At 42.1% G+C, this 15,375-nt stretch overlaps 2 protein-coding genes across 2 annotated transcripts; both read left to right on the top strand.

Moving 5' to 3' along the window:
* The first annotated feature begins 1,930 nt into the window (after positions 1-1,930).
* LOC108361839 (serine protease snake-like) lies at positions 1,931-4,912 on the top strand. The gene is made up of 4 exons (XM_017614600.1): positions 1,931-2,033; positions 2,121-2,303; positions 3,827-4,028; positions 4,247-4,912. The coding sequence occupies exons 1-4, from the start codon at positions 1,931-1,933 to the stop codon at positions 4,848-4,850; spliced, it is 1,092 nt and encodes a 363-aa protein (XP_017470089.1). The 3' UTR covers positions 4,851-4,912.
* Positions 4,913-6,545: 1,633 nt separating this feature from the next.
* obe (activating signal cointegrator 1 complex subunit obelus) lies at positions 6,546-14,683 on the top strand. Its single transcript, XM_017614595.1, has 10 exons — positions 6,546-6,769; positions 7,043-8,712; positions 8,887-9,585; positions 9,650-10,338; positions 10,500-11,048; positions 11,116-11,992; positions 12,058-13,066; positions 13,212-13,662; positions 13,736-13,867; positions 13,929-14,683. The coding sequence occupies exons 1-10, from the start codon at positions 6,660-6,662 to the stop codon at positions 14,259-14,261; spliced, it is 6,519 nt and encodes a 2,172-aa protein (XP_017470084.1). The 5' UTR covers positions 6,546-6,659; the 3' UTR covers positions 14,262-14,683.
* Positions 14,684-15,375: the final 692 nt, after the last annotated feature.

Below are 15,375 nucleotides of genomic sequence, written 5' to 3'. Positions count from 1 at the left end.
GTCAAACCATTGCCAAAGTCCCCAGCGTCATAGGCCAGGAGAGCATCCCGGAGGATAGTGGGGAGGTAAAGCCAATCCATTTTTCTTCAGAGTCGGAAGAGGACCTATCTCTTGCATGGGATGTGTGTCGATAAGCAGCCCGCTGCCAATGACCCTCCATTGACGGAATTGGTCCTACCAGCCCACAAGAGGAAGAGAAGGAGGAAATATCGGGGGCGAAACGCGAGAAGGGAAAACCCTCTTATGGGGCTGACCGAACTCCTCCTGTCGCTGCATTCAATAAGCGACCCACATCTACGGAGCTTACTCAGAAGCTACAGACCTATTAGCATGGCATCCTTCGTGCTAAAATATCTGTAAAGATTGGTAGAATTGCGAATTCGTAGTGAGGCACTCTCATCTCATCATCGGTATTTGCAGCAACATGCCTAACAGGCGGGGAAACCCTATGAGACGACTTTGCAAAATCTGGTTGCCAGAATTAGCAAGGTCAGAGTTCGCCTTGGGAATATATTGGGGGCATTTCGACTCTATGGAGTACATTCTGTAAATTTGATTCGTTCTATGCTGGCGCAGTGGGTCATCACGATTCAGGCAGAAGGAGGTCAATATGTCGCATGCGGAGTTAACAAGGGCTGCCATCAAAGTGGCGTGCTTATAATAATTTACTTATACTACTATCACTACTTCGAGGTTATAGCTGCCAACAGTGACGTGTGCCCCGAAACACGTGGACTCTGCAAAACAAAATAGGACCAAATTAACTCACTGCCTCCTATAATGATTTTCTACCCAGGTCCGGACTTTTTGTGATGTTAAACAAAGATCTACATCACCCTTCAGCTACGCATTCGTACTTGAAGCTGGCAATAGTTATGACTTCATCAAAATATTTAAAATTAAATAAGAGTCAAGGCGAATTTATATAAGGTGGTGTTATTAGCTCAGCTGATTTTGTGTATGTGTTTCGCCGCACGGCTTCTGATATCAAATTGAAAAATTTTGTTTGAATTTCTACACATACTCTTACAGATTTTGACAGTTTATGCCGCCAAAGCAAAAACAAAATACATGTAAATTTTTGTTTTTGTACTCCTGCTATCACCTTATATTAATTCGCCTTGATAAGAGTATTGAACTTCTGTTTTTTTATTTGTATTTTTTTTTTGTTCGTTGTTAACTAACTGTGAAATCTGTGGATTATAATTTATTTTGAATGCACTTGATTAGAATACTTATACAAATCCCTATTATTTGTACATCGTATGGTTTTCAATGCAATAATGGGTGTGCCAACTGCAAGTTGTATTAACAAAATTAAATTAAGTGAAATAACATTGGAAATTGTCAAACAAAAATAAAGTCAAATCATGTAAAGAAGTATAAGTTTTGGGCGAATCCGAACCTTACCTACATATATACCCGGCACACTTTTTTTACTTTTTTGTAAACAACTTTCATAAGCAGGGGCACTTTTTCATCGATTGCAAACATTTTCGATAATATGCTCAGTTAGTCGTAACGAAATAATTGAACCAAGTTTGGTAGAAATCGATAAAGCTGTTACATTCTTATGCAGTCATAAGTGGGCGGTGCCACGCCAATTTTGCAAAAAATTCTGAATTACCTGTAGTTTATACTGCGATCAAGTGTGCTCGGGCATAATAATTAAAATAAAATAACAACTAAATAAAATATTAGTAAACTCAAAATTCAGGCCGACGGAAAACTTTCCAATATTCAATAAATTATTTTTAAAGAAAAAAGAAACTTACATTTTGACCACCCTTTATTTAGTAGTGGGAAAAAACTATATGCTTAACTAGAGGCGCTCAGGTTATCATCAGCGCTTTGCAAGTGCTTCCTCAACTCTTCTGACTTTGATTGAAACCCATCTCATGAATGAAACAAAGCTGTAAGCAGTTTACAAATGACTTTCGCAATGAAAGGGTTGGCAAAACATTTATTAATCGTAATTGCGTTAACATTTGCAGCAACTAGTATAATTGCACAAAAGATAAAACTGAAAGCCGGTAGGTAGCCTTGTGGAATGAATTGCTTGAAACTTTAAAAATATGTATGTAGCAATTTTTTTTTGTTTTTGATTTTAATTTTTCAAGGTGAGACTTGCAATCCGTGCCAATTTGAATCCTGCAGTTGCCAAATGTGGTCCGAGTGCAATCCATTACGAGACTTGCCTGTGGCTAATATAACATTTTGTAATCGAAGGAAGGGCATTGTTTGCTGTCCAGACGAGCCAAAGGAACCAGAGGATTTTCAGCCGCTATCACCAGCTGAGGTCGGTGAGTTTATAAACATGTATGTATGTATGTATGTATGTATGTACATTAGGGTGGTCCAATAAAAAAGTAAAGCCGGAAATTTAATGCACTCATCCCCTAGGATTTTGCTATACCGTAAAAAACTATATCCCTTTTTTATTTTTAAATTAAAAAATATTTAGAGGTCCCTCAAGGCGCTCAAAGTTTTCCATGTATTTTATATGGGGAAAAAACTTTTCGTAGTAATGGTATAGAATTCTTGAAAATCAATATTTTTCGATCGGAAAACTTCATTTATCTGCAGGAGACTTCCAATAACAATACCCAATTGTTTATTTAACCCTTCCCTATCGTTAACAATTTTTTATAGGACCCCTAAAAACCTCAAATGGGTCCCCCCATTGCTTTTTTTGAGGTTTTTAGGGGTCCTATAAAAAATAGTTAATAATAGAAAATGGTTAAATAAACAATTGGGTATTGTTATTGGAAGTCAGCTGTTAAGGAAATCATTTCTTGTTTTTGACGTGTAAACATCTTAGCGCTCGGTACTGGTAAAATTTGTGTTAAACCAGGAGGAAACCTGTAATTGCTCCTTGTGTGTACAAATGAACGTTTCTGGGCTAGTTCAGGCCTATTTCGGGACTAGTTCGGGATTGGTTCCAGACTTGGGCAGGACAGTTTCAGAACCATTTCGGGACTTGTTCGGGATCATTTGGGACTTATTCAGAAATATTTCACGACTATTTCACGACTGTTTGATGACCAGTTTGAAGCTAGGTCTGGACCTTTTTGCGACTAGTTCAGCACTATTTCAGATTCATTTTGTGACTAGGCTAGGATCATTTCCGGACGAGTTCTGGACTATTTAGGGGCGTAGTTCGGGATGATTTTAGGACTAATAAGGCTTGTTCGAGATCATTTCGGGACGAGTTCAGAACTTTTTCGATCGTTTCAGGACCTCTTCAGAACTAGTCGGGTTCATTTCGAGACCATTTCTGAACCATTTCTGAGCTATTTCAGGACCATTTCAGAATTAGTACACGACTATTTCGAGACTAGTTCAGAACTATTTTAGGACTAGTTCGGGTTTTTTTTGAGGATTGGTTCAGGACTATTTTCCTTGACCATTTTGAGATACTTCATGACTATTTCAAGGCAACTTTGGGACTGGTCCAGGACAATGATAAGACCATGTTGGGACTGATTCGGGATGACTTTGGTACTAATAAGGGACCATTTCGGTACCGTTTTAAGACTTGTTCGTGATCCTTTCGGAATAAGTTCACGACTTTCTTTAGAAGCGCTTCAGAATTATTAGGACAATTTGTAAACTCTTTTAGAATCATTTCGTCGTGGTTTGAAACTAGTCACGAAATTATCCTAAAATATTCCTGAACAATGCCTAAATTGGTTATGAAAAAGACGTGTGGTGGTCCTAAATTTATTTCTGTCTCCGCCGATGCATACATATAATTTATGTTGTAGTTAAAAGCTGATTTTGATACTTACTTGAATGCTTACTTTTCATTGCGAACTTTTTACAGCCTGCAGTGATTTCGCAAAATCTGCACCGGCCAAATGTCCGCGGCCCTTTATAGCCGGTGGTGAATTGGCTAAATCAGGCGAATTTCCGCCGGCTGCTTTGTTGGGTATATTCAATTCAACGACTAATAAAACCAATTGGATTTGCGGTGGTACACTGATCAGTGAACGCTTCGTCCTTACAGCGAGTCATTGTACTCTGCGGTAAGTAATCATAAATAACAAACATACGAGGGATGCTGTTTATGTTCTTTACTGAGCTGCGAGCCAAGAAATTCAGAATCTAATCGCAACCATAACATCGTCTCTATCAGAAGAAAAGTTGGTACCAAAAGACAGCTCTTTTCAAAATTAAAACCGCATCATTCGTATATGTTTGAGAAATTTCTATTATACTCGTATTTATAAAATTTTTCACTCAGTGGCTCGCCAAATATCGTACGCCTTGGTGATTTGGATTACAGCACAACGCTCGATGATGTGGGACTTCAGGAGTTTTCCGTACTAAAAGTCATATCCCACCGGCAATTTTCACTACAACGTTATTTCGATATATTGTTATTGGAATTGAATGGCACTGTCACATTCACCACATATGTCTTACCTGCGTGCATACTGACGCCGAATTTGATGAAATACCATACTGGTCAGTATTGGGCCGTTGGCTGGGGGCGCGTTAATGATTCGGCAGTTTTCTCTCAGCAATTGCGTCGCGTTCAATTGAAACTTCAAGAAGATTGTAATGAGATCGCCACCGAATCGTACGATTTGGAACGTGGCCTACTCGAACGTACACAATTCTGTGCTGATGGGAAAACCTATGACACTTGCAGTGGTGACTCAGGTGGACCGTTACTTGTACCATTCCCACACAACCAGGAACTGTACAGATGTATGCATATGGTGGCCGGCATTGTGTCGAGAGGTCAGGAACATTGTGGAATGGAAGAGTTGCCTAGTATTAATACAAATGTTACGGCTTTTCAAAAGTTTATTGAAAATTTTGTATGGCCATCAAATGAGTAATTTTATGAATTTAAAAACTATTGTTGTCTCTCTGAATAAAGTTTACTAATTGGAAATGAAAATTTGGTAGTTTATTTGTGCACTAGAGGTCATATGCAATTTTAGATACTATGCGGTGATCTTTTTGGAACGAACATTGACGGGGTTATCAGGTACGGCTTCATTTGATGTAAGCTATCGAGTAGTACACTTTTGTGGTTCAGCATATCTTAAATCCTTTGAGGATTTGTGGTATGGATGGAGTGCTGACCGGACCGGTACGCTGCAGGAATTTAAGCAAACCTAGATACATTAACCAGCCACTAAGGAAATCTGAGAGAAATTATTGGAACTGAGCATGGGGTTAAAAACCCACATCTTTATAAACCGGGATTTTTGCCCAAATACCTGGAATGACGCAGGCGGCTACTGCGCTGATGATCCTACGGATATTGCGCTCAGCATAAAACCGACCCAGTTAGCCTTCTTTGTACGATTTTCGGATGTGACAAAATCTCTTGTGTAGTCAATAGTAACTACTATTTATGTATAGGCAGGTGGTCTGAGCACTGGTTGCCATCCCATGCATCAGACCCCGCTGGCTATAGTGATGTCTGCCGAGTCAAAAAAAAAACGTGGTAGCTAAATCTTGCCACCAAAGGGCTAAAACGGCAACACTGGTCCGGGGTTGCGTGATTAGAATTGGTGACTGCTAGGTTTTCTGTGGGTTGTTGCAGCAAGCGGCAACAAAGTTGGTGCTGCCGGAGGCCTGAGCACCAGGGCACCAGGTATTGAAGTTGTTGTTGCGGACTGAGGTTGACGAGTGGTGGATATTTCGGCGGCAGACACTACGTGACCAGGGTACGGGGTTTTGCTTTTTGCCGGCGTCAACCAATAGTGTGCAGAGCAGACTTGCCCGTGAGACACGCTCCCAATGTGAAAAAATGGGGCATATGGGCTTCATAGGTCATGGCCATTGGTCCGAATAGATGCTCCGAGTCAATCCGGTAACATAGAACCGGCCATCTTGCGTTTGAAGAGGAGATTCTTGTTGCTGTAGCAGCTACTCACCTCTCCTATCTCTCAATCGTTGTCGTCAAACTCAACTAACCGGAGGCCCAGGAAGCATGCAGCTTCTATGGCGTTTGTCCATAGAGACAGCGGCGTTAGCTGAGTTGGGGTTTAGGGGAAATGCGAAGAGATGTCTCGAGTCACGAGGTGTCTCTCCGCATGCCAGGCACTCGTTCGGCACATCTGCATCTAAGCTGTTCAGGTGCAAGTTTAACCTGCTGGAATAGCCAGAGTGAAGTTGGGCTATTTTGGTTCGAGTCTCCCGAGGCAGACAAAACTTTGTTTCGTCCACGTTAGGTGGTTGTGTTCCCAAACCGGCATTCACAGGTCGAGAGTCACTGTATGGAATGTCGGTATGCTGTCGGCTCCAGAGGTGATTTGATTTATGAACCTCTGGTATTCGTCCGCTAGTTCGTTGAATTCATTGGCCTTTCTGGAGGTGCCACTTCAAACTAATCGGCGAAAATATCGAAATAAAATTGATTTACCGTTTTATGCACAAAAATTGTTTATTCTGAAGTATAGTATATATTATTCGAAATTCGAACACATTTGTGGAACCACAACCTTACCACAACTATAGGGTTAAGCTTTGTTGACTAGCAGCGCCAGCCCTCTTTTTTGTAGATTCCAATGCAACCCGCCATCAGCTGTTGAATCGAGCTAATTTCTTATTGGCACGAACAATAAATACATTGCGTTAAAATCAGAAAAAATTCAAATTAATTTGTGGCAGGAGACGCTGAGCTTGCTGGGATAATGAAGCAGTTTCCTCGCTTTTCAACGGCACTACGTGCGAATACAGATTTGGAAGCGAAATTGCCTCAACCTGGAGCGGCTCAAAAGGATTTGCGAAAATTGCAAGAGGAGTAAGTGCACACAACTGTTACATATATTTCACCATCAGCATGCGTCAGATCTAAATTAGAGCATTCCAGAACGTCTACGATTTGCAGGTTTTCCAGGATTTAGTCCAAAGTTGTTCCCATACGCCACGTTCACATAAGGTTTATAAAAGGCGAAAACAGCTGTTCCTGTAAAACCTGCAAATCCGTAAGGGAGTACGGCAACAGGCAACTTGTGTACATACATATGTACATATCCATATATAAGATTCCATAAATTTTTTTTCATATCTGCAGAGAAATCGCGGAACGGCAAACATTGGCGCAGGTACTTGAACAACTGCCTCCTGAAAAGCAACCACAAGCGAAGGTACATCTTCAGAAGCTACGCAATCTAGTGCAAGAATGTATGGGCTACGAAGAACAGCCACAGGTAGTGGAACATGCTGCACTATTTATGTTTTGGCTGCTATTGGAACAACGAGTGGTGACAGTGGCATCGAAAATGCGTGTGCGTGGTATGTTCGGCAGTATCTTCGAAACGAAACTCACTAAAATACACCAATGCATTAGCGAAATACGTCAGTTGCTGGAAGATTTTCAACTTGAGGCTTTAAAACACTGGAATCGCAAAACAAATCGAGATGCGCTAGACAAAAAAAGTTGGGGCACAAATATACGCGTACGCTTGAAAGGGCCACCCTTGGGCGACTTACAACAACTACAAGATCTTGCACCTAACGCTCAATTACAAAAAAATGCAGCTATTAATTTTTCAATGCAATGGAACAAAGATGCCGAACAACAGCGCAATGGGGAGAACGAGAGTGAATTGTCGCAACTGCTAGAGCTGTCAGTAACTTCCGGTGATCCGAAACTTGTAACCAAAGTAAGCGAGCAGCTTAGCTCGAAATGCAGCAACAATGAATTGCAAAATGAGCTCATTGAACTTCTAGGATTTGATCGCTTCGATTTGGTAGAGCAGCTACTGGAACAACGCGCCACAATTGCTGCACAACTGGAACAACATGAAAAGCGTGAACAACGTTTACAACTTACCAAATTAGCTCAACAACAACGAATAACTGGCAACAACGAAATGAGGCCGACAGTTACCAAAACCGTTGTGGTGCAATCAGCACTGGAAAAAGAGCTTACTAAGCAAAATCGGCGCGACGGTAAGAAGATACAACGTATGTTGCAAAGCATGAATCGCAACAACGATGACGACGACGAAGCTGTTGCACGCGCATTCAATCCAACGCAACTACGCCTTCAACAACAACGTAAACTGCTCGAAAATGTACAACAACAACCAGTACTAAAAACTACACAACGCTTACAGGAAATGCGTGCAGCCGCTAGCTACCACAGCAACACAATACAATATCCATACGTATTTGATAGCCAACTTACAGCCAAACAACATGCCGGGTTTATAGGTGGCAATCGCATAAGTTTGCCAGACCATGCCGAGCGCAAAGACAACAAACAGTATGAAGAAGTGAAAATACCAGCAAACGAACCGCCTCCACTTAGTATTGGAAATAATCGTATTCAAATTTCTGATCTCGATGAAATCGGCAAAATGGCATTCGAGAATTGCACAGAACTCAATCGCATACAATCGGTGGTCTATCCGGTGGCATATCACAGCAACGAGAATATGTTGGTGTGCGCTCCCACTGGTGCTGGTAAAACCAATGTGGCTATGCTAACTATGGTGCATACGATACGAGCACATCTCGAAGGAGGTATCATCAATCGCGACCAATTCAAGATTGTTTATATAGCGCCGATGAAGGCTTTGGCAGCAGAGATGGTTGAGAATTTTGGCAAGCGTTTAAAATCTCTGAATATTGTTGTGAGAGAATTGACTGGCGATATGCAGCTATCAAAAACAGAAATGACACAGACGCAGGTGTTGGTCACAACGCCGGAAAAGTGGGATGTGGTCACTAGAAAGGGTGAGACTTTATTAATCCTTTAGGCGATGCTTCTAAAGGTTTAGATTTACTATACAGAGGAGCACTCTTAAAGCAATCCTTTTGACAATTTTCTATGCTATCTGTACTTTTCTTATATGGAAATGAATCCGCATTCCCTCTTCATTAATGTTTTTTTCTTTTCCCAACCGGCAGGTGCTGGCGATGTAGCACTCATTAGTTTAGTGAAGCTGCTCATCATCGACGAAGTACATCTGTTACACGGTGAACGCGGTCCTGTTGTTGAGGCGGTAGTCGCACGCACTCTGCGCCTCGTAGAATCTTCACAGAGCATGATACGTATTGTCGGACTATCGGCTACATTGCCTAATTACATCGATGTAGCGCACTTCCTTCGTGTCAATCCAATGAAAGGCCTTTTTTATTTCGACTCTCGCTTCCGGCCCGTGCCGTTGGATACTAATTTCATTGGCGTTAAAGCAGTAAAACCGCTCCAACAACTCTCCGATATGGATCAAATTTGCTATCAAAAATGTTTGGAAATGGTTAAGGATGGACATCAGGTCATGGTATTTGTACATGCGCGAAATGCTACTGTGCGCACAGCAACAACCCTGCGAGAATTGGCGCAACAAAACCAAACCACTCCCTTCTTTCTACCCAACGAAGCTACGAATAGCTTTAGTTTGGCACAGCGCGCTATACAAAAAAGCCGCAACAAACAGTTGGTTGAGCTTTTTGCTTGTGGTCTGGGCATTCATCATGCGGGCATGCTGCGCTCCGACCGCCAGATGGTCGAAAAGTATTTCGGCGAGGGTCACATCAAAGTGCTAGTCTGTACGGCGACACTGGCATGGGGTGTTAATCTACCCGCTCATGCTGTTATTATAAAAGGTGTGTTTGTTTGGGGATATATACTGATTTGATATAAATTATTAACACTCCATAACAATTTCAGGGACTGATATTTACGATTCGAAGCATGGCTCATTTATAGACCTCGGCATTTTGGATGTACTGCAGATTTTTGGTCGAGCTGGTCGTCCTCAATTTGATAACAAAGGTGTTGGCACCATCATTACCACCTACGATAAGTTGAATCACTATCTGTCACTGCTAACCAATCAATTCCCAATCGAATCGAATTTCATACAGTGCCTCGCCGATAATCTAAATGCCGAGATAACACTAGGCACCATATCGAATGTCGAAGAGGCCATTGAATGGCTGAGTTACACGTATCTCTTTGTTCGAATGCGCATCAATCCACATGTCTATGGCATCGAATACAGCGATCAACAAAAAGATCCCACCCTGGAGGCTAAGCGTCGGGGTCTCATCATGTCTGCCGCTTTGAGCTTGGACAAGGCGCGCATGATTCGCTTCAATCAGCGCACAATGGATTTCAACATTACAGACTTGGGACGCACAGCATCGCATTTTTATATAAAATATGATACAGTAGAGATTTTCAATGATCTGCTTAAACCTTTTATGAATGAAGCCGAGATTTTCGCAATGATTTCACAGGCACAAGAATTTCAACAACTTAAAGTACGCGACGATGAGTTGGAAGAGTTAGATGAATTACGCACTTCCTACTGCAGAGTTAAAGCGGCCGGCGGCAGTGAGAATATCAGCGGCAAGGTGAATATTGAAAAATGAATAGAGAAAAACTTAATTTTTACCAATAATGAGGTCATCATGCTCTTTAAAGCAAACACTTTTTAAATTAGTTATTTGATCACTACATACATACATAAATTTATACGCTTGTAAATATATTTTTCAACCGCGCTTCTCCACAGGTCAATATCCTCATGCAGACATTCCTCTCACATGGCTATGTGAAATCTTTTTCACTCATCTCCGATATGGCCTACATTGTCCAAAATATAGTACGTATTACCCGCGCACTCTTCTCCATTGTGCTGCGCAACAACAACGCCATACTGGCCACACGACTTTTGCAGATATGCAAAATGTTCGAGCGACAGCAATGGGATTTCGAGACGCCGCTACGCCAATTTTCTGCCATCAACGCTGAAACTATTGACAAGCTTGAGAGGCGCGGCATCAGCCTATATACGTTACGTGAAATGGAACAAAATGAATTGAAGGAGATATTGCGCAATCCGCGTTTCGCTGATTTGGTGCTTCGTTCGGCGCGCGAGGTACCCATGCTTGATGTCGAAGCAATGCTGCAACCAATAACGCGCACGGTACTGCGCATAAAAATTGACGTCTGGGCCAATTTCAATTGGAACGATCGTGTGCATGGGAAAGTCAGTGAGCTATTTTGGTTGTGGATTGAAGATCCAGAATCGAATTTCATCTATCACTCCGAGCAATTTCAGGTGATGTTTGAGATGAGTCGCTTTGGCAGCATTTTTTAAGCTGTAAATATGTTACTCTTTTCTACAGGCAACACGCAAGTTTGTTTATGGCGGCAAGCCGCAACAACTCGTAATGACCATACCACTTAAAGAACCATTGCCACCGCAATATTATGTACGCATTGCAAGTGATAATTGGCTCGGGAGCGCCACATGGACTGCCCTCTCATTTAAACATCTCGTGTTGCCCGAGCACCATCCGCCACTCACCGAGTTACTGCCATTACATCCCTTGCCAGTCTCAAGTTTGAAAAATCCGCAATACGAATCGCTATATAATTTCACACACTTCAATCCGATTCAGACACAAATCTTTCATTGTCTGTATCATACCGACAATAATGTGCTACTGGGCGCACCCACGGGCTCTGGTAAAACTATTGTCGCTGAAATTGGCATTTTCCGTGCTTTCAACAAGCATCCACGCGCGAAAATTGTATATATTGCCCCACTTAAGGCGTTGGTTAAAGAGCGTATAAACGATTGGAAGCGTCGTTTTGAGGGCCCACCTCTGCGTTGGAAAGTGGTGGAGCTGACCGGTGACACAACGCCTGATATACAGGCCATACGTGAGAGTCAAGTTATTGTGACAACACCGGAGAAATGGGATGGTATAAGTCGTTCGTGGCAGACACGTGAATATGTGCAGGATGTGGTTTTGATTGTGATCGATGAGATACATTTGCTGGGCGAAGATCGTGGGCCGGTCATTGAAGTGATTGTCTCGCGTACGAATTTTATCACTTCGCATACGGGGCGTACCATACGCATTGTCGGCTTGTCAACGGCATTGGCCAATGCGCAAGATTTGGCAAATTGGCTGGGCATCAAAAAGATGGGTCTGTACAACTTTAAGCCATCTGTGCGTCCTGTGCCACTACAGGTGCATATAAGTGGATTTTCCGGTGAGTATAATATATTGTATATTCAATTAAACTTGGCATATAAATTGTTTCCATGCATTTCGCAGGCAAACACTACTGTCCACGCATGGCCACCATGAATCGTCCCACATTCCAAGCTATTCGCACTTACTCACCCTGCGAGCCGGCCATCGTTTTCGTATCGTCACGCCGTCAGACGCGGCTGACCGCACTCGATTTGATCACTTTTGTCGCGGGTGACGAGAACCCTAAGCAATTCCTTCATTTGCCCGAGAACGAAATGCATCAGATACTGCAAGGAATCAAGGATTCTAACTTGAAATTCTGTCTTGCATTTGGCATTGGTCTCCATCACGCTGGTCTACAGGAACAGGATCGCAAGACTGTCGAAGAGCTATTTCTCAATCGCAAAATACAAGTACTGATCGCCACTGCCACACTGGCTTGGGGCGTTAATTTGCCGGCGCATTTGGTCGTCATTAAAGGCACTGAATATTTCGATGGCAAGGTAAAAAAATATGTGGACATGCCGATAACCGACGTGCTACAGATGATGGGTCGTGCCGGTCGGCCACAATTCGATAACGAAGGTGTTGCTGTAGTGCTGGTGCACGATGAAAAGAAAAATTTCTATAAGAAATTCTTATATGATCCATTCCCCGTTGAGTCAAGCTTGTTGGGCGTGTTGTCGGAGCATATAAATGCGGAGATCGTTTCAGGCACTGTACAAACCAAACAAGCTGCACTGGACTACCTAACGTGGACTTATTTTTTCCGACGCCTGCTACGTAATCCAACCTACTACAACTTGGACGGCTTGGAACCGGAGCAGCTGAATTCGTTCCTTTCATCGTTAATTGAACGCGTTATTTATGAATTGCAATCGGCAGCTTGCGTTCTGCAACGCGAAAACTTGCTGATACCGACATTCCTCGGCCGTATAGCGTCCTTCTATTACTTATCGCATCGCACAATGAAACACTTTCTGGACGATTTGGCCGAGGGTATGAGCACAAGTGAAGTACTGGCGGCCATTGCCGACTCGTATGAATTTGATCAGCAGCCGGTGCGTCACAACGAGGATAAATACAACGAGTGAGTACCCGAAATTCCTTTAATTAACGGATATTGGAGTTATTTTAACCCAAATATCTTGCTAAGTATCAGCTCCAACAACAGAAGTATTCAACTTAATTGCATATACTAGAACTATTACAAATAATGTTTTCTATACAAATAGGGAACTTGCTGAATCGTGCCGCTTCCGTCCACCTGCTCCCACCTGGGACTCACCCTACACAAAGACATTTCTGCTGTTGCAAGCGCATTTTTCGCGCCTCTCACTGCCAAATTCCGATTTTCTAACGGACACCAAATCTGCGTTGGACAATGCCACGCGTGTCATGCAAGCCATGGTTGATTATACCGCCGAACGTGGCTGGCTCACCACCACGCTACGACTCCAGCAGCTAATGCAATGCGTTATACAGGCGCGTTGGTTTGATGAATCGGAATTTTTGACACTACCACATGTGACCGCCGCCAATGTGTCTGTCTTCTATAACATAGAACACACGTATGCTTACCTAACTCTGCCGGCGCTCAAAGAACTGTGCAGGCAGGATTACGAACGTCTAGCTGGGCCGCTAAGAGATGTGTTTGAAGAGCAGGAAATCGAGCAAATCTATCGGGTATGAAATACAGTGCAATCAGTCGGCATTTGAGTTTATTTTTTAACTAAAAAATTTTTTTTTCTTCGACAAGGTGGTGCAAGCTGTGCCTGAAATTAGCGTGCAAATCTCTATACAAGGTAAGTATTATGAGGCTATGGAAGCTGTGCGTGTGCTAACTACAATGCCATCGACGGACAACTGGACGGAGATACATCCAAATGAGGTAGCAACATTTCCCATGTCTTCTATTTACCAAATTTTTAATATCTATTAATCTGCTTCAGGATTATGTACTCAGCGTTGAAATGAAACGCGTAAATTGGAATGCGCGTGAGCAGCGTGTACATCACGGTAATCCCACTGCTATACACTGTCCGAAATACCCGAAGGGAAAGAGTGAAGCCTGGTTCCTAACCCTGGGTTCCCAAGCCAATAGCGAGGTGCTCGCCATGAAGCGTGTAAGTGTGCGTGGTCAGCGTGCCACCAATCGTATTTGCTTCCAATCCACACCACGGCATGGACGTGTGGTACTAACGCTGTACCTTATGTCCGACTGCCTAATTGGCGTTGATCAACAATTTGAACTGCAATTCGATGTAGTTGACGCGAAAGCTTAAAAATTCACAAAAATAACGTTACAGTTGGAGGCATTGGGGAATCTGCCAGCTAGAGACTGAAAATTTAATTTGAAACCACTGTTTCCCTCTTTCAGTTTATCCTTGCAAATATTAAAACGGTTTGTAGTTACTATAAGTAAATGCAAACTTGTAAGTGTATTCATACTACCTGTATGTAAGTCTAACCTGTTACAATAATGTAGCTTTATTTAGCGAATATTAATGCACACTTAAAAACCAAAACTTTTTGGTTTATAAACCATCTAGTATCTATTTTATTATTCATTATTATCTCTTTATATTTTTGTAACTTAACTAAATTAAGTTCGTAAGCGAATATTCAAATATGTATTTGAGTCAGGGAAATGAAGTCCAATAAAGTTGAAGAATCAAGAAGTTGCTTGGTTTTTGAGGAAGCAGCATTTAACTTTCTGGTAACCGTATGTTAATCTGGCCAGTGGTAGGCTTAAAGATCAGTTAGTCCAGACTTAACTTAATTTAACTTACCGTAAAAGCTCAGTGAGTCTAGACTTAATTTTCGTAACTTAATTTAACTTAATATTTTGGCCCACCTGTTACATGAGTACGACAATTGCCATTTAATAAGGTAATTCTATATTAAAAGATGAGATTCCAACATCCGACGGTATTGCGAGCATTTCAGTAATCAGGAAATTGTTCGAGATAGATTGATTAAANTAAATAAATAAATAAATCTGTTCAATTTAAACTCAGTTTACTTAGTATAAGTTTAAACTGGCCCTTAGAGAATCAAAATGAAACAGATTTCGACGTGGCATTAAGTTACGTTGAGTCGGCTGTTCAATTATAAGCAACACCCAATTAACAGAATTTTTAAGAGGGCTCTAAGCTACGTTAAGTTGCCATAATCAGACCATAAGAATGCGCAAAGCACGACCTCACCCCCCTCAGTTGCATTCCGTATGTTACTCGACAACTGAAACAGCGCAGTGTCCAAGGTGTATTCAATAGGTGATAGCAGTACACCGATACCACATTATTGAATACGCCTTGGCAGTTTCCCTTGATCTACCAGGCCGATATGCATGTTGCCCATGGTGTAACGATAATGAAGCTAGGGTGGTGGTTCTTA

This window comes from Rhagoletis zephyria, unplaced genomic scaffold (genome assembly GCF_001687245.7).
Source record: "Rhagoletis zephyria isolate East Lansing unplaced genomic scaffold, Rhagoletis_zephyria_1.1 Rzeph_scaffold_00861, whole genome shotgun sequence".
Classification (NCBI taxonomy): domain Eukaryota; kingdom Metazoa; phylum Arthropoda; class Insecta; order Diptera; family Tephritidae; genus Rhagoletis; species Rhagoletis zephyria.
The sequence above is the reverse complement of the archived record's forward strand: the minus strand, read 5'-3'. Positions and strand labels throughout refer to the sequence as shown.